Here is a 24158-nt window from a genome sequence, read left to right on the forward strand (position 1 = left end):
AACGGGAAACGCGTCGAGATTTAAATCGAAGCCGTTTCGGTCGTTGCCCCCCCCCCCCCCCCCCCCCGCATAGCGTGCTTTGTGACATTAATATGTGAACTTAAACCAGCAAGACATCCGCACTGCGCCCGTCGGATTTAATTCACAACTGCAATCAGCAATAGGTTAAATTACATGGAGTCGCTCATATTTGATTAATAACTTGTTACGAGCTCATTAAAGTGGTAATCCGTACGATTATTTTGTTTCAGGTTTTTTCCCCCCCATATTTATCTAGTTATAAAAAAACAACAACCATTCAACGTATTTGCATCTATTTGCCTTGTTGCATCGCAAAAGACATATACGGTGATGACCAACTGACATTCTCGGACCATGTTGCCGCCGTCTCCCGGTCCTGCCGCTTCGCACTACTCAACATCCGAAAAGTCAGGCCGTACCTGACCCGATATGCCACTCAACTGCTGGTCCAAACCTTGGTGATGTCCCGTCTCGACTACTGCAACGCTCTCTTAACAGGCTTGCCGGCCTGTGCGGTGAAGCCACTGCAGATGATACAGAATGCGGCGGCGCGACTGGTGTTCAACCAGCCAAAGAGGGCACATGTCTTGACGCACATGCTCATCGAGCTCCACTGGTTACCTGTAGCTGCCCGCATCAAGTTCAAGTCTCTTATGCTGGCCTACAGAGTGATTGCTGGGAATGCTCCCGCCTACTTAAATGCTCTTGTAAGAGCCCATGTTGCCCCCCGGATGCCGCGCTCGTCAAATGAGCGTCGCCTGGCTCTGCCGGCCATACAGCCACGACAATCCAGGCTATTCTCATTTGTAGTTCCACGTTGGTGGAACGAGCTGCCAAAAATGACCAGAGCGGGGACCTCCCTCTCTGTCTTTAAGAAGCACCTGAAGACCCAGCTCTTCAGTGAGTACCTCCTGTCCTAACCTTCAATTACTTAGCACCACCTTGCAGTATTTATTGTTACACTAATGTTGTTGTTACACTAATCTCTGTCGCAATGTAGCTTGAATGTTATTCTCCCTTGTAAGTCGCTTTGGATAAAAGCGTCTGCTAAATGACTAAATGTAAATGTAAATGTAAATACGGTGAATTTGGTAAAGCAGCGTAGGTAGTTGCGAGTCAGTAAACTGTCAACTATGGATGCATATTCACAAAAAGACAACGTGCACCATCGGATGAAAAATAGCCCCACAGACCTGAGGAAGAACACGAGGGCAAAGTTTGGGGAAAAGGAAGTGAGCGAAGGTAAATCTGTTGAAATGTTGAGAAAAAAAAAAAAGGAAAGAATTCATTGCAGTTTCGCATGGAGTTGTGGGACTTGTAGTGTAATCCACCCAAAACAGACCCACTGCTTTTTATTAAGCTCTACCCTTGAATAGCATATGCAATTCGTTTTTAAATTATTATCAATAACAATGCAGATATATAACAACTCTTACATATTAAATTTCAGTACCTTTATACTGTGTATAAATACATTTAATCTGGACCCGTAGAACTACATTCTTGCATGCAGAAAAGAAGAGGAGAAAACGTCAGTCATCGTCAAAATTGAATCGAAAGTGAGTTTCCTGAATAATTAATCTTTTATCTATCTTAAATCACCGTTGTTATCATTTTGAGGTACGCATTTATTTGTTTGACCCGTTGTGTTTGCATGCAAGACTGTCTATGACTTTATTAGCATGGCCACATAGAATATTCATATCTCGGCGGGAGAGGCGAAAAACATAAAAGCAATGGCTTACATTATTTACGCCAGCTTTCCGATTGACGTCGGAGGAGCTAACCCAAATTTATGATCTCATAATCCAGCTGTTCAATCTACTACAAACGAAAGGGAGCGCAGGGGTGGCGACATCCGAGCCTTCACAATGTCTGATTGGCTTGTACAGATGTGCACAGCGGTGGACAGATGCACACTGAGGGGACATCTGTCAAATAAGGCAACGCTCTACTCACTGGGTGCCAAGTATGACTTCCTAACTGAGACCAAATCCAATATGAAGGATAATTACACATATATATGACAATCAGACAAATGTGATGGGAAATAATTATCACTCGTCAATCACTCAGTTATGGTCGAATAGTGTTGAACATAAACATACTTCCTACAAACCATAGGCTGTAGGTTTTTTTTTTCCTGGAGCTGTGTGTGAGTCTTTTTCACCCTTTTTGAATGAGCACATTTATTATTAAAATGACAAATAATAATAATTATTTTAAAAAAAAACATTCCCTATAGTGAAAAATCAATCAACCGCAGTCCCACAATCTTTATGGTTATCTCGGCAGACACACCTCCCTGGAGAGAGGCGTCCACAGGCTCTTCAAACCGGCATAACGCCCGGCGAGGCGCCCGGTCCAGGGGCTGCCTCCAGAGGGCAGAGGGCAGAGGGCAGTATCTGTCGTCTGTAGACACGCGGCAATACGCACCACGACAAATTCCTAGTACATGTACATGCACCCGGCGGAATAAAGTCGTTGGGATTCTGATTCAGATTCTGCTGAGATGAGACGCGCCCGGCAGACGGTGCCGACGGGGAGTGGATTTCTCCCCTGTGCTCTGCACACGTCTGAATCCGAATCTCCAAACCGTTGACCTCACAAACGAGCACGCCGCATCATTATGAGAATTGGTGTTTCTGGGCGGCGCAAAGTGGAGTAGAGCACATCAGAGTGCAAGGTATCGGCGCGCAGGCAGAGCAGAGCGCGGGGAGGGAGGGAGGCAGGCACATCCGTCGCTGGAGGGATCAAATCTGTGCCATCTGACGCCGGAGGATTTATGGGTTTAGTCAAAATTGCTTTCCCCACTGTGGAGATTAAGCACCGTGGGATGTTTTTTCAGTCGGGGCCATGCATAGGATGGCTCACTGGGTGCTGATGTGGCTGTCGCTGTCACTGTCACTGTCACTGTCACTGCTGAGTCCGAGTCTTCTTCTCCCTCTCGCCGGCCTCTGGTGCTGAAGAAGAGGAGGAGGAGGAAGAGGAGGAGGAGGAGGAGGAAGAGGAGGAGGAGTAGGAGGAGGAGGATGTCTCAGCATCACAGAGGGCTCTGAGGAGTACGATCCCACCGACAGGAGAGGACAGGAAGGAGCGGAGAGGAGAGGAGCAGAGCAACCGTCCTCTGGGGAATGTGCACCATGCAGGCGGACGCCGTCCTTGTGCTCTTCTGTGTGTGGCTGGTGGGGGCGGCCGGGAAGTTCTCCCAGCCCAGGGGTCACAGGCTGGAGCCCTACAAGCAAAGCAGGTATCGGAGCGTCGGAGGACGGGGAGAATATAAATGTCATTCACATCATCATCATCATCACCACCATCATCAACATCATGATCCATCCATTCACTGCCACTGCATGTGATGCGGCTCTGGACCTTATATTGTTAAAAAAAAAAAAAAAAAAGATAAAAAGGTCCAGGTTAAGGTATTTCCCTCCCCCCCATGCGGATTGCATTAGATTATTGTTGCAGTTTCTAGGTTTACAAGATGTTGTCCCCTGTTTCCCCGTGTGTCAGCTCTGCTCTTCCCTCCCTCCCTTCCCCCCTCCCTCCCTCCCTCCCTCCCTCCCCCGTCGGATTCAGACTTATTCAGACTGCAGCAGATTGGAGAGGAGAGGGAGACCTAAATCCCCACATCTATTTATGTACTTTTAGGTGAATGTCATGTTCCCCTGCCCTTGTTTCGGTGTTTTACACCACTCAAAGCGTGTTCTGCCGTTCGGAGCAGCTGCCGGTCAGCGCCGCGTGCGGCCATTATCTGGGTTAATTGCTTCTTTTTTGTTGTGGTGCTTTGCTTAGTGGAACACTTAGTCAGGGTGGCTGAGTTGGATCCGGGCACAGCGGACGCTTCTCCAATTCTGCTGAATGCTTATTTAAGGTGTCCTCGAGAGAAAACCGTTGTAGAGGTTTGTACATTTCAACGTGAAATGTCTTTATGCATAAAGCGCCGTTTGGGACATGAAGCTGAATTTATGGTGAGGTGGAACAAGGGTGATATTTGACTATATTAGACCGATTGAATGTATTGATTCCCTTGACCTTGCAACCCGATAGGGCGTCAGTGAAGAAGGCTCAACCCAGTAAATAATACTCAAAAACGTCGTCTGGCGGTTGACAAAGCGTAACGATGGACGGTGTCGCCCAGATTCTGCCGTCGGATGCTGAAGCGTGAAGTACGATTCCCCCCTTTTTTCAGGTGTTCTTATAATAAGTTCCGTTTATAAATGACTCATAATGGGAGTGACCACACAAAGTGAGTCCCTCTGTGGGTCTGGAATATAAAAACCAAACCGTGAAGTGAACCTCCTCTGAGACTGTTTGAGTCTGCATTAATCCCCCGCTGAAGATAAGGTCCCCACCCCCCTCTATCAGCTTTGAGTGATTTCTATGCGGTTAATGTATTCCACAAACCCTTTATGTCCTAATCCCCCTGCCATTCCTCCTTTAGATACAGTATCACTTCCACGCTAGAACTCCGGCTTATTTATATGTCAGAGCTATCAATCTCTCCTCCTCTCTCCTCTCCTCTCCTCTCCTCTCCTCTCCTCTCTAACTCTCTCCTCCTCTCCTCTCCTCCTCTCTCCTCCTCTTTCCTACTCTCTCCTCCTCTCTCCTCCTCTCCTCTCCTCTCCTCTCCTCTCCTCTCCTCTCCTCTCCTCCTCTCTCCTCCTCTCTTCTCCTCTCCTCCTCTCTCCTCTCCTCCTCTCCCCTCTCCTCTCCTCTCCTCCTCTCTCCTCATCTCCCATCCATTCCTCTCCTCTCCTCTCCTCTCCTCTCCTCTCCTCGTCTCTCATCCTCCCCACTCCACTCCTCTCATCTCCACTCCTCTCCTCTCCTCTCCTCCTCTCTCATCCTCCCCACTCCTCTCCTCCTCTCCTCCCCTCTCCTCTCATCTTCTCTCCTCTCCCGTCGCTGATGCTGGGCTTCCCGTTGCTGTGGCACGATAAAATTCTTGTGACAGAAAATATGCCTCGGCTGATTACGACGGACAACAAAACAAACCGTCGGAGCGATAAATCACATTTTAAGCTCTTATGTAAAGACAAAATAACTACAATGGGGAAGAAAGTACAATGCACGACCGTTGGACGCCTAGGATTTGGTGTTTGTGTGAAACAACAGCCCAAAGGGGACGATGCATTCTTCTATTTTTTTCTTGTTGTATCTCCAGAATAACTAAAAGCAACATGAGGTTACGGAGATAATCACTGACTTTAATACAAATAAATCCTCAGAAGAAGACTTCCTCTTTGGATCTCAAATCCACGTAAACATTACTCCCCCCACGTCGTTCTGAGGGCTCGAGCCCCAATCCTCCGACCGTATCTGCAGTTTCCGTTCCCTAACGGTGGTCGTCCGCCGGCCTCGCCCCGGTTCTCCTTTCGGGCCCATTTCTTCTCCAAATTTAAAAACACGCTCCTTTATTTTTCGGTGGAAACCGCTGCACGTCCTCGCCTCGGGGACGTAAAAACAGCGAAAGCACCGCTTTTACAATTTCTTTAAATATACATTTGACAGGGACAGTTCACACCCCGTAAGAAATATAATATGTGCCGGAGGCTTCAGGCTAGTGGTGTTGACTCAGACTTCCTAAAAAATGAGAGGGAGAATCTGCCCGGGGGGAAAACAAACGAGTCCAAATTTTCTTTTTTTATATATATATTTTTTAACCGAGGCTTTTCTCCTATAGAGGCTTTTCTTCTGCAGAGACACCAAAAGTCAAGATAAAAGCGAGCGTTCTCCTCTTCAGGGGGTCCTTGCTGTCGCCTTGTCGCTGCAGGAATCCAAACCCATTCATTTTAAACCTGATTTTTCTTGTTGTTGTTGTTGTTGCTGCTGCTGCGTTGTCCTCTGAGCTCCATCCGACGACGCCATCCTAAATGGGACCTCAGCGTGGGGGGGGGGGGACGTAAACTCCGGAGCCAAAAAGCAGGAAAAAGGGAAGGCCAGACAAACAGTCTGTGGGTGGAGGCAGCGAGGGGATTGGAGAGGCATCCCTGCCAAGGGGATTAGGAACCAGCTGCTGGACCGACTGGGAGGCGTAGCACCCGTCGTCCATCACAACACCACCACTTGTTCGCTCCCGTCGTGGTTTGTGTTCGCTCCTTTATTCTTATTCCGCCCCCTCCGACCATTTCCACATTTAACTTTATTTATTTCACACTGCTTCGCCTCGTGAGTCCCAATTTTTCCATGGACTTCCACACAACATCTGTGGCATCTGTCGCGGCAGGCTCCATTCAATTATTCCATTTAAGGACTTTTGGGAATCTGTGTTTTTTTTGTCGTTGTCTGTTTACTTGCCCCCCCCCAAAAAAAACAAAAAACCTGCCACCTGGAAAATGTAGTCTGAGAGATCAGTAGACAGATGTTAAGATCCTTGAGGGCTGACACAAGAGGTGGGCGTAGCCTCTCGATGGAAAATGAGATGTGGGTGTGTGTGTGTGTTTGTGCGTACGTGCGTGCGTGTGTGTTGGGGGAAGTGCAACTCGTATCCTTTGTGCGATTTTCTGGATGAAAGTGTCAGTGATGTAACCGGATGTGTTGGATTTCCTTGGAAAGTGAGTTATCGGAAACAAACAAAAGAAAGCAAACAAAACAGAAAGGTCTTGACGCTCATGTTCCCTGTTCCCTGCGTGGAAGATTTCGCAGAATCTAATCTAAAACCAGGATCGGATTCAACCACGAGCAAATAGGTGGACAAAATTGCCTTTGTTGAATTATCAATTTGTATTTATAATGTTTACCTTAAATACCCATAGCAATAATTTAGCGCATTTTCTATATTTGTATATCTTTGAATATCTGAATATTTCTGTTTTGTATTTTGTTTTGTATTATTTGTCAATTTTTTTTGTTCTATTTTTGATTGAATTTTTACCTCACTTTCTTTATTCTATTTGATTTTGTTTTGAATAAACTGTTTCTGATTTCCGATTTTGATCAGACATCATTTTAACGTTCAGTGATAACGATAGTGTCTGACACAGCATGTAAGATATTTTTGGATATCGAGGATTGATCAGACTCATTGATTTCCCCCGACAGGTCAAGAAGAGAGACCACGAGAATGGACGGCGGCGGAGGTCACAAAACCGGAAGGTCAAACTTCAGAATATTCAGCGTTTGAATGGAATTGGAGACGTACGTACAGTATGCATTCAAAATTCCGCGAAAACTGATGTGCCGCTCCTTCCCTTCTTTCAAACAGCCCGATCTTTAAACGCAGCCCAGACATGACCAAATCCCCAATGACAAAGTCTGAGCAGCTTCTCCGAATAGATGACCACGACTTCACCATGAGGCCAGCATTCGGAGGTTAGAGCAACCACCGTGTGTGTGTGTGTGTGTGTGTGTGTGTGTGTGTGTGTGTGTGTGTGTGTGTGTGTGTGTGTGTGTGTGTGTGCGCGCGCGCGCATGTGCGCATCTGCCCGCCCGCGTGTACTTAGTGTATAAATTACACAATGTCCGTCCTTAAGCACAGATACGTCAAACGGTAGACCCCCCCTTCCCCCAACACTCATTAAAGAGCGACCAGAGACTTGGCTCGTCGGGAACAATCCGGTGGCCATTGGGTTTTTCGGGGGCAAATAGCTGCGAGGATAAACAGGCCAAGCTCTCAGGGTCTTTTTAATGACACCGGCGGGTGAATTTCTCATTCCGGCAACGAAAACTGCACCCTCCTCCTCCGCCTCCTTGCAGGCATCATACATTCTTCATTTCAACAGAATGTAATCACTGTGTGTGTGTGTGTCTGTGTGTGTGTGTGTGTGTGTGTGTGTGTGTGTGTGTGTGTGTGTGTGTCTGTGTGTCTGTGTGTGTCTGTGTATGTCTGTGTGTGTGTGTGTGTGTGTGTGTCTGTGTGTCTGTGTGTCTGTGTTTTTTCCTCACTCCACTGTTTACATGCGAGGGATTTTGCGGCAGCTTTTTTTGACTGTAGGATTATGGCGAGATAAAGAAACGCAGCGACTTGTGTTTTATTTTTCCTTTGGAATATAGTTTCAGGCTGTAATGGGCTATGGGTAGAATTTAAACTGTTCTTATCTTGATCTGTGTTTTTATTTATGCTACACTATGGGAGCTCTGCAAACTTGCTGCGAGCACAGTAGGGTTCCAATGTGTCCTTTAATGTCTACGTCATCTGCATAATGATATTAAATTACACTATTTCTGTGGGCGATTTTAGAAGATTAATTGCCTCTCGGAAATGTATTTAAAGTAAAAAGAGAGAGCGACCGGATGTCATCCGCTGCCGTATCAACTTTGATCCGTTGTGACCTAATTGTGTTTCTGTACTACTAGAGGATGATGTAGGACTAGGTGGAAATAGGTCAAAAGTAGAACCACATCCCAGCAACCCGCGCTGCTCTGACAAAAGCAGCCATCCCTTTATTATTTCATAATTTTCTTTGTAAACAGTAATAAAAAAATATAAAAGAATATTTTTTTTAATTAATAATACAAATGAATGAATTAATACATTTATTGGTTTGTTTGTTTGTTTGGTTTGTTTATTTATTTAATTATTTATTTATTATTATTATTATTATTATTATTAGGGGTCCATCCCATATCCTCCTATTGTTATTGTTCGGATTATTATTATTTATATTTTCCTTGGCACGTTTCGGGCTTAAACTGTCTGGAACAGAACAACTGCTGCAGCTACAGACATGGTTGAGCTGTTGTTACAACCGGGCCGTCGTGAAACGAAATTTGACCGGAAGTAGCCAAACGTTCATGCATCGCAGGCACGACAACTTTTGAAAAATTCCTTATAAATGTGCCGGTTGTGGTTCTGAGCGTCCATTTGCGTCGTGCGCGGTGAGTGTCGTAGAGTCAGTCGCTCCTTAGTTGTTAGAGGTAACAAGCTTCGCGCGTGTGCTTGTGTGTGTGTGTGTGTGTGTGTGCGTGTGTGCGTGTGCGTGCGTGCGTGCGTGTGCGTGTGCGTGTGTGCGTCTGTGCACCATCTGACCTGGTTGATGTCTGCGGGGCTTTTGTAAATGAAGACATTCTGTTCGGATATAACCCTGTGTAAGATCATCTTTGTGTTCCTTCTTACTTTGCGGGATTCGTGGAAGTCGTATGACACAAAATCTGCCAGTGCATGATGAGTTCATATTCTCGGAAAATTGAATCCTGAAAATTGTAAATTGTAGCTTGAATGTTATTCTCCCTTGTAAGTCGCTTTGGATAAAAGCGTCTGCTAAATGACTAAATGTAAATGTAAATGTAAATGTCATGGAGAGACCTCAACCGTTTTCCAATTTCATGGAATCATAACCTATCGGAAAACTTGGACACGAAAAAAAATGTATTCACAGAAGGATGATGCGTTTCATGTTCTAGGAACGCGTTGGAAAAGCAGTACCTGTGAAATTTTAATTACTCACAGAAAGACGCCAATGTTTTTCGGAGTTCATGGAACCGTAACCCATTGGAAAACTTTATCTACAGAAAGGCCTCACCACTAAAATTACTAGTTACTGGATCATTGTTGCCCCATACGGCGTCAACCGGTCAAACTTCCGTAAATATGTCATTACAGGCCCACACAACACCAAATGTTAACTTTCCGTTACTGTGGCCGCAGCTCTAATCCCACAGACAACACGGTGAGTTATTACAATGACAAGGTTCGCTTTAGAGGCAATTTAATTGAGTTCTTCAATTGTAGATTGTTAGCACAAGAAGTGCAATAAAGTACAAATTAAAAGTAACATGTATTTATTATGTTTTTGAAATAATATGTATTTATTGTGTTGTTATATAAAATAATTACAACGATTATGTAATTAAAAAATAATTACAAAATAAGGACAAAGAATAAAGACGACTATTATGGCCGGACAATTAAAAAATTGTCCGACTCGACAACTTTGGGTCAGAATCAGGCTGAATTTTTGTAGTTTGATGCCGGATTACGGAAAATTTGCAAAAAGTAATACGTATCTAACATGACTAAAATGGACCCTGTGTAATGCTGCCTGCCTGCAGCTCTATTTATACGAAAAACTGTATTAACATTAAAAATATTTTTCACACATAAATAATAATTGTAAAGCAACTTATTGAAATAAAACCTCACAGTCAGACCAGTGCTTGTGTGCCTTCACCAAGCTGACGTGACAGTGGGTGCGCTCCTTTCCACCTCTTACATAAAGGGGGGAACATTTTGTCCGCCGGCAGGAGACGGCAACGTCAACAAACACAACATCAAACTGTAAAACTTGCTCTTCGCTCACCACCCAGCGGGTTCCACTGATCCCTACAAAAGAGCCATTCAAAATAGTAGGATGGTTCATGAACGGCGTGGTGCAAGTGGAAGCGAGTGTAGAGAAGTTCATAATGAGGACACTATGTAAAAGGCTGCGTAGCCACGGCCAGTTGAGGGGAAAAACAAAATAGACCTCTCGTGCAGAAACAGAGAAATGCTGCGCAGCTGACGTGGCCGGTGAAGCCGCAGCAGTGGATTCACTAGGAAGCGTTTCTACCGCAATACCGTAACGTTCCCTTGTGCGTATTAAAGCGCAGGGGGCGTACTGAACGGTTCCATAACGCACCGTGTACCGTAGTATCCCTACCATCGATATTGGGTTATTCTCTGAATTTTGAAATCTAAAACTATTTGAAACAGAGGAACGGCAGAAGCTGTGAACGAGGTTGGCATCTTGTTTGAACTGGTATGTCACAAACGGGTTGAAGTTCATCCAAATTGATCTACATACGGAGCGGAAATGAATGAATAACCCACCAGATTTGACCCAAAGTATTCAACTGGTCCTGCTTGACTGACACATGACTGTTTGTAAACAAAATGAACGAGATGAGATTTACATTAAGATGCTTCACGACATCATTATGCTAATTACTATAAATGCAGAGGTTCTGATTCAGAATGTACATTCCCACCGTGTCCAGTGTGTGGTGTAGACTGCGTCGCTCTATAGTGGTTAGAGATTGCAAACTAGGCGTTTGTCTGTGTATTTATGTACCTTCTTACCTGGTAGATGTCTATAGATCTGTTCCATTTATATTTTATCTCCTTGGTCCCCATTACTTTGCCGGATTTATGAAAAATAGGGAAAAAAAGTCCATAAAAACTCATGACCACATTGAGTCGAGTCCACTCGAGTGTACGACTGAGTGATATGTTCACGTTTCAGAAAGCCATCGGAAAATTAGAAGCCGTGCAATAGCAATTACTCACAGAAATGCCACTGTAGTTTCTTGATGAATTTGATGTGTTGATGAAGAAGGAGTGACCGCTGACGCTGACTTGAGTAAAATAATAGATTTATTACAAAAGAACAGCATCAGACCAGACTTGCCATGGACGGTCTGGGAGAGAACCGAGCCGGAAGGATTCTCTCCTGAATGAGACACAGGCGGTTTCTTTTATACTTGGCCAAAGACAATGGTGACCACTTTGTTCCCCTACATAGGTCACAGGACACATTCCACCTCCCTTATCTCCGGGCCCCCTGGCAATGGGCTCTCTCTCTTGGGACCCCTGGCACCGTCTCTTAGTAATTATCTTATACGATGGGGCTGTCTTGGGACGCCACACCCTCCAAGACACCTCACCACAACATTTTTCGCATTTCATAGAAACTAGACGTATTAAAAAAATGTAATTCAAATGTAATTCATTAAAAAAGTGTGACTAATATCGTAAACCTCCGTAAATACGTAAACCAGTGTAAATACATCGTCATTGACGCACACGAGACCCAATGTCACCTGCCGTCAAGACTGCACATGTACTTACACACAAGGTAAGTTATAACAATGACATGGTTTGGTTTAAAGTAAAAAATAAACATTTGTTTTAAAGAAACGTCATGTATATACAGTTTCCTACAGCTAAACCTAGCCAACTTAAATGAAAAGGCAGAAAGTGTTTGTTATATTGGCAATTTCTTCCATAACAATTCTCATGCGCAATAAATGTTAAAGTTCCATGAATGTTGCCTGCATTACAATATAATTTATGACAAGTAATTTATTAAAGCGAATTTTCACAATTGTAAATTATTTACAGAAAGAATACAATGAAGTACTAATTAAAACTAATTTGTTTATTTATTATATTTATGCACTAACCTGTATTTATTATTATTGTTCTGTAGAGTAATTACAAAGTTTGTTTTTGTTATTAATCCAGATGCCAAATAATAGCCGAAAGTCAGCATTGGCTTATTTGAGAATACATAACAAGTGGTATAAGAATGTAGAATTTATCAATGAATGGAATAATCCTCTTTCCAAAATTGAAGAAGATCAAAAAACAATAATGAATCTATGTGCATTGATAATATTGAAAATGTAGATTGAAGTTCAGAAGATGAAAATATTTATAGTCTTTAAGTGATAAACAGCAACATAGTATGTTTATGGAACATGTTTCCAACCAGTTGATATAGTACAGGAAGTATTAGAGCATCACTGTGATGACATGTTGTCTGTAGCACCAGCAGAAGGGAACAACCCTGCACCGTTATTGGAGATGAAACCAATGAAGCAAAGTTTTTTTTTAAGTTTGATCGACACCAATCTACATTTGTATCAGGAAATATTGATAAAACTTTAGAAACTCACCGGAAATTGAAGAACATTGGTGTTGCATTGAGAGCACAGTCAATTTGTGACATCATGAACCAACGCTTTATAAATCCCCTGTTCATCTCTGAGTGGTCGTATAAATCGAAAAGTTTTAAGTCCTGCTACGTTGCACAGAATCCGAAGAACTGTAATATGTATCTAACATGAATAAACTGGACCCTGTGTTTTGCCTGCAGCTATATTTGTCATTATTATTATTATTATTATTATTATTATTATTAGTAGTAGTAGTAGTAGTAGTAGTAGTAGTAGTAGTAGTAGTAGTAGTAGTAGTAGTAGTAGTAGTAGTAGTAGTAGTAGTAGTAATAATAATAATAATAATTGTAATATCACCATTATTCTGGATAGTGAGTCTAAACATTTTAATTAAATACATACAATAAGTTTTAATCTCTTTTTTTTAATATTTTAATATATTTGGATTCTCATTCAGGTCCTCCCATTCCAGTGGGAGTGGATGTTCAGGTGGAAAGTCTGGATACTATCTCCGAAGTGGACATGGTAAGTGCAGCAGGACCGTAACTTAACGTTACGTAACTTGTGCCCACCGGGTTTTTGTACATTTGAATCGCTGATTTGTTTTTTTTGTTTTTAGGACTTCACCATGACGCTTTACCTGCGTCACTACTGGAAGGACGAGCGCCTGGCATTCCCCAGCACCAACAACCAGAGCATGACCTTCGACAGCCGCCTGGTGAAGAAGATCTGGGTTCCCGACATGTTCTTCGTCCACTCCAAGAGGTCGTTCATCCACGACACCACCACCGACAACGTCATGCTCAGAGTCTACCCCGACGGAAACGTGCTCTACAGCCTCAGGTGGCACTTTCATTCATATTTATTATTTTTTATCTATTACTATTATTATTATTATTATTATTATTAATAATAATAATAATAATAATAATAATAATAATAAAATTCTGTTTTTTTGCTTCACACAATTATACATATTTTTTCAGAATAAAAATAACAAAACAATGTAATCATAATTGTAGTTCTGTAATTGTAATAATGGAAATAAAAACTTATATTTCCACTTTTCATAGGTTCGATGCAAAGATTATTGAGCAATAATAACATATATAACAACAACAGAATTGCTTCCAAAATGTCCCTATTTATCAATATTCCCATCGATCTCAATTACTTTAAAAATAATTGAGGACTTGAATTATAGGACTTAATAAATAATAATAATAACAACAATAATAATAATACTACAGTTTACGGGTATAGCACTTTCAAGGTCCTCCAAGGTCCTATGTCACATAAACAAAAATCATAAAGCACACAGCAATGCATAAAAACAATGTTACAGAAAAAGTGGCGGAAAAAAAACCAAACAAATATAAGTCAAAAGAAAAGAGGGAGAAATGGAAGACCTGTCTTTCATACATTTAAAAGCAAATATTCTATAAGCTTGTATTCTACTGCATGTGTACTGGATAAAAATATAATCATGATGATAATGATAAATATGATATAAATGATATAAAAAAGCAGAGGCAAAAATAAGAGCAAATAAATGCAAAAGTCCTGTCCTCTCTAATGTAGCCAGCCAATCGAGTCAAAAGTCATTCACACCAAATTTGGTGAAGGTCGAAAATCATAAATGTGTGTTAAGTTAAAAAAAATAATGTTTTCAAAAATTAAACTTTTTTTTTCCTCGAATAAAAACATAAACAGCTGGTTGTGGGCATAGACAGACAACGGACAGCAAGTCTGTTTTAAGATGCTTATATGTTGACAGAAAAGCCAGAAAAAAAAAATCCTAATCTTGCAACATACGACACACTATATTTTACAGTATTATATTCTGAAATGTACGGTAAAATAATTTGTAAAGAGCAGACCGGATCATAAAATGTTCTGGGTGTTTTTCCAACAGGGTGACCGTCACAGCGATGTGCAACATGGACCTGAGCCGCTTCCCCCTGGACACCCAGACCTGCTCCCTGGAGATAGAGAGCTGTGAGTCACTGCACTAAATCCCATTTTTAACATTTCCAAATTGAAAAAGGTACACTATAGTGTCTTATCTGAAAGTAAACTTAATGTATTTGTTATTGTTCTCATTATGTTGACGATTAACGTACTAAAGCTGTGTGCAATTGAAACGTTGAAACTTTTTGATACATGCATGCATCGTACATTTGGTATGTTCTTTTCTGTCATTTGCTGCTGTGACACTTTTTAGGGTTTTCAATAAGAAGTAATATAGTTAATAAGAAGTGCCAAAAAATACTACTCAAGCAGGTATTTTGGAACGTTTTCCCTTCCAGATGCGTACACCGATGACGACCTGATGCTCTATTGGAAAAAAGGGAACGAGTCCCTCAACACGGACGACAGGATCTCCCTGTCCCAGTTCCTCATCCAGAAGTTCCACACCACCACCAAGCTGGCGTTCTACAGCAGCACAGGTCCTTCCCACTTAATACAGAGTTATGAGTTATTATGAGTTCATGTCAAGTCATTCGACGGAATGTCAGTGGCTATCGAGTCTCGCCCGTTTGAACGGATATGTTTGTTTCCACGAAGCTCCGTGTACGTCTTTTTTTCCCCCCAACCTCATTTGCATTTCGGTTTAATCTGTTCCATTGGGGATTTTTTTTTCCATCCATCCGTAGGCATCGGCGCCTTAATGTGCTATTCTGCGATATGAAAATATGATCCATAGAATGCCACTTCAAGAGGGAGTCTATTAACATTGTATGCCTGGAAGAAAAAGAAAGCCCTACACTACCATCCATGGCAGCTCTGGATAGAAACCTTGAGGGTCCCGAGCAATTCACGCAGAATGAGGATGTGAAATCTGTCCAAATGTTTTGAGAAAACAAAATCACCATATGGAACCATGATGGTTTGGATCCAACGTATAAACATAGAAAGCCACTCGAATAATGTTAGTTATTTTTAAAATTTGTGTTTTTTGGTTTGTTTTGCTTTATCCCTGCCTTCTGTGAAGCACTTTGGAGAGAACAATTTGAAGCAAAATGATTTATTTTGTTGTTGTTGTTATTTTAAAGTGCTCTATATATGAACATTGATTTTGAAAAATAAAATAAAATAGAAAAAAACATTAATAATTGAAAAAATTAAACAAAGAAAATTAAAATGTTAAGGACACTGAATATAAAAGTGCTGAAATTGGAAAAAAAAACAAAAAACTGTGTACTGTATCTTACCAACCGTCCCTCACCAGCCAACACAGGGAGTTTGGAGCACAACATCATTGAGACATTGAGAATTCCCACTTTACACTAACATCGGATGCCTGTGTAATGTACGTATATAATGTATATAATGTCTAATGCCGGCCATATTTCCCCCCCTGTGCAGGCTGGTACAACCGCTTGTACATCCACTTCACGCTGCGGCGGCACATCTTCTTCTTCCTGCTGCAGACCTACTTCCCTGCCACCCTGATGGTCATGCTCTCCTGGGTGTCCTTCTGGATCGACCGCCGTGCCGTCCCTGCCAGGGTGCCGCTGGGTAGGGGAGGTCCCACCTTTACCAGATAATCCTCCATGATATGCATATGAATGTATAGCATATCCGCCTGGACACACCATCGATTCATCTATTGAGATCCTAAAATCATTTGTCTCTGGAAACATCAACCAGTGGTTGAAGATGCAAGGATTTCACTTCATTAGAATCAAGGAATATGTGGGGGTGACATAATGTTAAAAAAACAACAACCAAACTGCCCCACAAGTGAATGCAATTGAAAGACTTTCTTGGTGAAATTGAGTTAGATCTACTCCTTTTAATCTATTATGTGTATCCCAAAATCTGTACGGGCCTTCCCACTGGCCTATTCGGCCTTTGTGCATATTCAGCAAAGCAAGATTTGAGGCTTAACGAAGGTGACGTGAGGGTGAATTCCTTGTTCCATTCACTTTTGAACCGAGCCGAGGTCCCGTCTGTCGAACCCGCCGCGTCGTATTTTACACTTTTTTTTTTTTTTTTTTTGTCGCCTCACCCCCTAGGCATCACCACCGTCCTGACCATGTCCACCATCATCACCGGCGTCAACGCCTCCATGCCCCGCGTCTCCTACATCAAGGCCGTGGACATCTACCTCTGGGTCAGCTTCGTCTTCGTCTTCCTGTCGGTGATCGAGTACGCGGCGGTGAACTACCTCTCCACCGTGCAGGAGAGGAAAGAGAGGAAGCTGAGGGAGCGGGTGAGCCGGCCGACCACGTGGCGGGGAGCTTTGTTCCCTCCTGCTGTACGCCACGCCCGCCCATGAGCACTGACCTCATCAGTTGCAAAAGATGGCATCACGAGTAGATAACGTACACTTTATTTATCTTTTTTTTTTTTTTTTTTTTTTTTTTTAAAGAAATACATTCAGGATCGTTACAGCAGTTACTTCAATTCAATCACACGCGGCATTTTATATTAATGCACCGAATTAATAAGAGCAGACGTGTGTGTGTGCGCATGCATATTACCTGTGTTAATATGTACAACTTAAATAGTGCGTTGAAAATCATGGATTATACTGATTTGTATTCAAAAATTAAAAACATATACTTAAATTGATATAATTGCAAGCAATGCGTGCAAGCAAATATTTATTTCTGTAGAATGTGTTTTATTAAGAAATAATTACTAAACATGTCCAGCCATTTGGGAAGTGACCTGAAACAAGTGACCTTTTCTTTTGTTGATCATGCATTTTTAAACAGTGAATTCAAATGTCAATGCCAGAAAAATGTCCTCATTCAGAACACGTAGATCCTTTAATTGTCAAAAGTCAAAATGTGAAATAGCTTTTAAACGAACTAAAAGCTATACAGCAGTCTGCATATAATAATGCAGACTGCTGTATTCGAAATGACTTGACAATTAAGCATTTACACCGCGTTCCAAATTATTATGCAAATTGGATTTAAGTGTCAAACATTTAATTTTGTTTTTCAGTTAAACTCATGGATGGTATTGTGTCTCAGGGCTCTTTGGATCACTGAAATCAATCTCAGACACCTGTGATAATTGGTTTGCCAGGGGAGCCAAATTACAGGAAAACTACTTAAGAAGGACGTTCCACATTATTAAGCAGGCCACAGGTTCCAAGCAATATGGGAAAGAAAAAGGATCTCCCTGCTGCCGAAAAGCCTCAAATAGTGCAATGCCTTGGACAAGGTATGAAAACATCAGATATTTCACGAAAACCTAAGCGTGATCATCGTACTGTGAAGAGATTTGTGGCTGATTCAGAGCACAGACGGGTTTGTGCAGCTAAAGGCAGAATGAGGAAGGTTTCTACCAGACAAATTCATGGGATTAAGAGAGCAGCTGCTAAAATGCCGTTACAAAGCAGCAAACAGGTATTTGAAGGTGCTGGTGCCTCTGGAGTCCCGCGAACCTCAAGGTGTAGGATCCTCCAGAGGTTGCAGTTGTGCATAAAGCTACTATTAGGCCCCCCCTAACCAATGCTCACAAGCAGAAACGGTTGCAGTGGGCCCAGAAATACATGAAGACTCATTTTCAAACAGTCTTGTTTACTGATGAGTGCCGTGCAACCCTGGATGGTGCAGATGGATGGAGTAGTGGATGGTTGGTGGATGGCCACCATGTCCCAACAAGGCTGTGACATCAGCAAGGAGGTGGCGGAGTCATGTTTTGGGCCAGAATCATGGAGAGAGAGCTGGTAGGCCCCTTTAGGGTCCCTGAAGGTGTGAAAATGACCTCGGCAAAGTATACAGAGTTTCTGACTGACCACTTTCTTCCATGGTACAAAAAGAAGAACCGTGCCTTTCGTAGCAAAATCATCTTCATGCCTGACAACGCACCATCTCGTGCTGCAAAGAATACCTCTGTGTCACTGGCTGCTATGGGCATAAAAGGAGAGAAACCCATCCTCCCCTGACCTCTACCCTATTGAAAACCTTTGGAGCATCTTCAAGCAAAAGATCTATGAGGGTGGGCGGCAGTTCTTTACAACCTATAAAAACTCTGAAACTCTGTTGTGCATAATCATTTCGAACAGTGCATTTTGAGTTTTTTATTTTTGAAAAAAATACTGTTATCAGCGGTTTGTTCAGTAACATTGGAATTATACCCTGACGGTTGATGACTTGAAAATTATACAGACTGTCATTTGCATCGACTATTAAGGAAAATCAGAGAAAAATATCATTTGCATAATCATTTGGAACGTGGTGTACACATTTTTCTCAACCAACTAGGAGTGAAATGTCATATATTCTTCAAAGTGTTAAACTGTTTACTATTCATAACTGAATACAAAAACACATATTTAATACTTGAGCATCATCTCTGTTTTTTAGCAAAGCCATAAATGCTCTTCAAGGTTGTTTCGATTTCAGCTGCTGTAGGGCGACACTGAAGTATTTTTAGAGCAGCATCGTTCATACTTCAGGCCTCGTGCTGTCATGCCTCATTTTTTTCATCCGCCAAATATTGCGGCATATGGTGCCAAATTACACACACACACACACACACACACGCGGGCGCACGCACACAAGCACACACACACCACATCCTCAGGAACATTCCTCAGATGTCGGCATCTCACCCCTTCTGAGATTGTGCGTGGCGTGCAAAAGTTATTTGAACAGCGAGAGAACATTAAGTTTCAAGAAGACGCGTTATCGGGATCCTGATGTCATTTTTCTCCTAAATGATCCAAAAAGCAGTTGTGAATCACATCACACTGCTGCAGAAATCAACTGTGTACTCAAAACTGATCTTCTTACTGTAGGCTAGTGGTCATCGCCGTTTATTTCTTTAATTATTATTTTAATATTTTGTAAATCGTAAAAAACGTGTACACACCAGCACAGCCGTAGCTCGTTTGAAATACATGAAAGGCCTCAAATATTTTTTTTGCGGCTCCGGACAATCGTAAAATACGGAAAGATCTCAAAAATTCCGGTACGAAAGGTTGCCGACGCCTGTCTTAGACCACAGAAAATACCGATGTTCTTTCCTTTCCCGACCCCTTCTTCCAGCTCCCGTGCACGTGCGGTATCGGCAACCCCGACGACATGATGATCGACCCGCAGATCACCGGCTACGGCTCCATGGACATCAACACCACGGGGAACTACGGGATGCCGGAGAACGGCGGCCGCCAGGAGAGGATCTTGGCCCAGGTGGCGCTGAACGACCCGCAGATCGCCGGCCACGTCAAGCCGTCCAGGGGCTACGTGAACATTTGGATCGACACCCACGCCATCGACAAGTACTCGAGGGTGTTCTTCCCCGGCGCCTACGTCCTCTTCAACATCATCTACTGGTCCATCTACTCATAACCCCTCGACGCGCGGCGGGACCTCGGCCCCGAGGGCGGAAAGGCGCCGTCCGTCCGCCCGGGGGACTCTGCGACGCGCGGCGGGACTCCCGAGAGCTCGGCCGACGTGCGGAGAGCGAGACAGAAGGGGGGAAAAAAATTATAATAACGATGATACTTGTTTTGTCTTTGAGGAAGTAGAGATGACGAGACTTGCCGAGGAGATCCAAGAGGACCACTGCCTTCTCGACCAAGCCACTTAAAGCTGATCTTTTTTGTTTAAAAAGACCAGATCTTCGATGGTGTGTTCGCGGCGGAAACCGGTTGCGGGTTGGATCCGTCGCTGGTTTTAAGTTGTACATATTGTATACAGTCCATTTACCTTATTATAAGAACAAGAGCATGGGCTTTTTTACGGGCAAAGCGACTATGCGGCGATAAAAAGATCAGTTCTTGATGCAGTGATTCTCGAAACATACAACAAAGGGCATCATAACCATAAAGAGTCCACGTCCTTCCGACGACCTTTCTTTCCACATTTTTCCTCTCCCGGGAGCTGGCTAAGGCCAGAAGGGCAGAACCACCGCGCTAGACAGGACACCCGTCCATCCCCGGGTCACATGGTACTCCAGGAAGTCCACCCCGCAGGTCTCTGGACGGACGGACACCTGAGACTCCCACGTCTTGGTCTTTGGTCGTTCCCCCTTTTTGGAACAATAGTCCATTTGACTCCCTCTCAGACGCGGTCAGTTCCGGTAGTATTTTGATCTCGCGGTTTCCTTCTTTTTTTATTTGGTATTTAAGTACTGTAGCTGAATTACTGTAGATGTTCTCCAAAAAAATGTTTGTGGTCTTTGTATGAATGCACTTATTTTGCAGCCAAGTTATTAAACATCATAAAACAGGATGAAAACCAATCCTCACGCACGCAGATGGCTTTGTTTAGAAAATGGACGATGTTGGCTTGGATTCCCCCTTCCAATGTAAATGTTTTTTATACAACTGAAACTCAGACCTCTTGTCGGCTGTCACGAGGGTTCGGGATTCAATGCAAAAATATTAGCCGTTTGTTGTTTTGTCTTTATAAAAGTTATACGACTCAGTTACATTTTCTCATTGAATTTGCCTTTGACCTACACGGTCTATGGACAAGAACGACACGTTGTGGGAGTTTAAATGGTGAATTCAACAGCCACAACAGCCCAACATTTCCAACATTTCAATGCGACTGTGGAAAGATGTTATATGGGAATATATCTTATAAATGTGATTTCTTTTTGTTTTTGAAGGAATCTTTTTTTAAGGAGCTTCAGCAAAGTGTTATAGCAATAACACTATGACACAACCCATTGAATCCATCCATAGCAACAAGTGAATACACACATACTCAAATATAAAATGTATTCATTGATTTATTTTTCTTTCCTACAAAATGATCCCCTGCGGTCGGATGGTTAAAAAAAAACAAAAAAACATTTAACTGAAATGTGATTTCCCTTTTGTAATGAGTGAATAATAAACAGAGTAGATAACAGCAGATAAAAACTGTGTCACCAGGACAGCTGGGCGGCTTTCGGTGACAGTTGGCTGCTAGGTGCCATGCGGCCATTTGTCCCAGATTGTTTACCTTTCTGTCGAAGCTTTATTTGTTTTTAAAGCACCCAAACAAATATCAGTGACTTGGGGTATGTGCATTTCTCGTGACGTTCTATTTATATTCATTGCGCTCTATTTTTAGACCCCTACAGAGAGAAAAATCCTTTGTAATTGATATTTGGCTGACTTTTTAAGTTCGTAGCCACCAAAGTAATGATTGTATAGTATTTAGTTTGGAAAAACTGATAGTCCCGTCTTTCCATCATTACTCATCTTGTTTGTCTTTTGCCCGAGCGAAGTCCTCTCTCACTTGCGTGAGCAGATTGGGGCGGCACACGACATCCACAGCTGTCATGGCCAGGGCTTTGGCGGTCCTCAGGGTGTACAACTGGGCCTTTTCACTTCCTGCCACGGGAGGGGAAAAAATAAGCTGCAGGGAGGCACGAAACAAACAAACAAACAAACAAACAAAGCAAGCAGGAGGAATTGGGAAAAAAAAGTCTGTCAACAAAAAGAAACCTTCTGCTGCCGCACCTGCTGCCGCCGTGTATTCCTCAGTGTGGTTCTTTGCATCAGAGCCGATGTAGAAGAACGGGTGGATCCCGGGGACGACAAAGGACACGTTGCCGAAGTCAGTGGAACCTGCGAGGTAACGATACATTCATTGTTGTGGGTTTGCGGATTCCAGCGTCTACACCCTGCAGTATCTTGCGCGTTGTCCTATTCTTACGATTCCTTCTACCCACCGCAGAACCCATCGGGCTCCTCGGGAAACTCAACCCCCAGCTCTTTGCCATTCTCTTCAAAGAGCTTTATCAGCGTGGCGTTGGGAAGGATGTTGGAGTAGGGAGGGTTTGGGTAACTGATTTCCACCTAATGATGTTAGAGAGAATCACTTTCGCATTCATCTTTACCGATCCACTTTTTGTACATGCCGTTTTTTTAAGGTTTGGTACCTCACAGCCGGTGGCCATGGCGGCCGCCCTGAAGCACGCTTCGGTTTTGGCCTTCAGGACGGAGAGCTCCTTCACCAGCGGCGTGCGCAGATAGAACTCCAGCTCAGTGTAGGCGGGGATGATATTAGGCTTTGTCCCACCGCTTTTAATGATGCCTGTGGTGGGTGGGTGGGAGAAATAACAGGAGACGCGCACACACAAGATGGAGGATGAGTTGGACGCTAAATGAAGTAGAGCACTTTCAGCTGGTACGACTCCAAGTTCGTCACGTTAAATAATGTGTGTGAATCCATTTCCGCTTATTCGTAATGCCTCCGTACCGTGAAGTTTCCAGTCTGCTTTTAGCTGCTGTCTAAGCACAGAAACGTTGTTGTAGGCCAGCACGGCTGCATCCAAAGCGTTCACTCCTTCCGAAGGGTATGCGGCTGCGTGGGACGCCTTCCCAAAGTACTTCACGGTCACACTGTGACATCAAATCAGAGGCTCAGGGGAAAAGAAAAAAAAGAACCCGAGCAAAATCAGAAAAAAACTTAGAAGGAGAAATGCAGAATGCGGTGAATCCGTTCTCACTCTGCGATGGCGGTGCAGGGCAGGAAGGCGGCATCCTGCTGGGCAGGATGAGCCATGAAGGCAAGGTCTAGTTCGTCAAAGGCCCCGGCCTTGATGAGGTCTATCTTACCTCCACCATCCTCCTCTGAAGGGGTTCCCAGAACGGTTATCTGAGGTAAAAAGCTGAATATATTATCGGTAGGTTTATATAATAGCTAAGTAGTATACAATATACAGTGTATGATAGTATATAATATGATAAGGTAAGATAGTACTATACAGTAAATTAACAAAATATATACACAGAAAATAAGTAACAAACAACTGAATACATATAAAGTGCAGTTATTTTCAATAAAATGCAAAATTGAATAATTTAAATATGAAACAAGCAATGTGCAATATAGCATTATAATGCATAATAACAATTACTGCAAATATTCACAATAATTAATATTTCTTGTGGAGGTCTAATAAGAACTATTAAAATGTAATTGTTAAAGTGATGACGATGGTAATATAAATAATACTAATACTACTAATAATAATAAATTATCATATATCATATAATAAAATAAGTGCGTAATAATGTGATATGGTGCTAAAAAGGTATAAGTCAAGTAATAATAATAATAATAATAATAATAATACTAATAATAATAACAACTTTCACTCGGACTGGGATGTCCGCTTGTTCCTGCAGAGCTCCCTTCAGCCCCAGCGCGGCCGCCGCTCCCGCCTCCGCTATGAGGTTGTGTCCACAGGCGTGTCCGATCCCCGGCAGGGCGTCGTACTCGCACAGGAACCCGACGTTGAGCACCGCGGCCCCGTCGCCCTCGCCGCCCCCGCACGGGCCCCACGTGGCCCGGAAGGCGGTGTCCAGCCCGAAGTGGCCCTCCACGGTCCACGCCTCGTCCTCCTCCGCGAAGAGGCGCAGCAGCGCGTCGTGCGCCGCGGTCTCTCGACCGGACACCTCCGGGCGTTCCCAGATGTCCCGACTCAACGCGAACAGCCGCCCCCGCGTCGCGTCGACGCGGCGGGCCACGGCGCCTTTCATGAGCCGGGACTTCTCCATCACGTCCACTTGGTTGTTGTTTGTTGTTGTTGTTGTTGTTGTGGACAGCAGCCGCGGCCCAGGCGCG

General features: G+C 43.3%; 2 protein-coding genes across 2 annotated transcripts; one reads left to right on the forward strand and one right to left on the reverse strand.

The window, feature by feature from the left end:
* Positions 1 to 3155: 3155 nt before the first annotated feature.
* Positions 3156 to 19937, forward strand: LOC307239191 (gamma-aminobutyric acid receptor subunit rho-1-like; the record flags this gene model as incomplete). The annotated part of the gene is made up of 10 exons (XM_080012503.1): positions 3156 to 3271; positions 7066 to 7119; positions 7229 to 7335; positions 13076 to 13143; positions 13238 to 13461; positions 14534 to 14616; positions 14928 to 15068; positions 15988 to 16140; positions 16641 to 16837; positions 19635 to 19937. 10 exons carry the CDS (start codon positions 3156 to 3158, stop codon positions 19935 to 19937), a joined length of 1446 nt encoding a protein of 481 aa, XP_079868629.1.
* A 1424-nt stretch (positions 19938 to 21361) lies between these two features.
* LOC307238840 (xaa-Arg dipeptidase-like) lies at positions 21362 to 24091 on the reverse strand (the record flags this gene model as incomplete). The annotated part of the gene is made up of 7 exons (XM_080011993.1): positions 21362 to 21916; positions 22046 to 22153; positions 22258 to 22384; positions 22468 to 22622; positions 22788 to 22930; positions 23038 to 23186; positions 23684 to 24091. The coding sequence occupies 7 exons, from the start codon at positions 24089 to 24091 to the stop codon at positions 21777 to 21779; spliced, it is 1230 nt and encodes a 409-aa protein (XP_079868119.1). The 3' UTR covers positions 21362 to 21776.
* Between the last annotated feature and the right edge of the window lie 67 nt (positions 24092 to 24158).

This window comes from Zeus faber (genome assembly GCF_960531495.2).
Source record: "Zeus faber genome assembly, chromosome: 13".
In the NCBI taxonomy this organism is placed as follows: domain Eukaryota; kingdom Metazoa; phylum Chordata; class Actinopteri; order Zeiformes; family Zeidae; genus Zeus; species Zeus faber.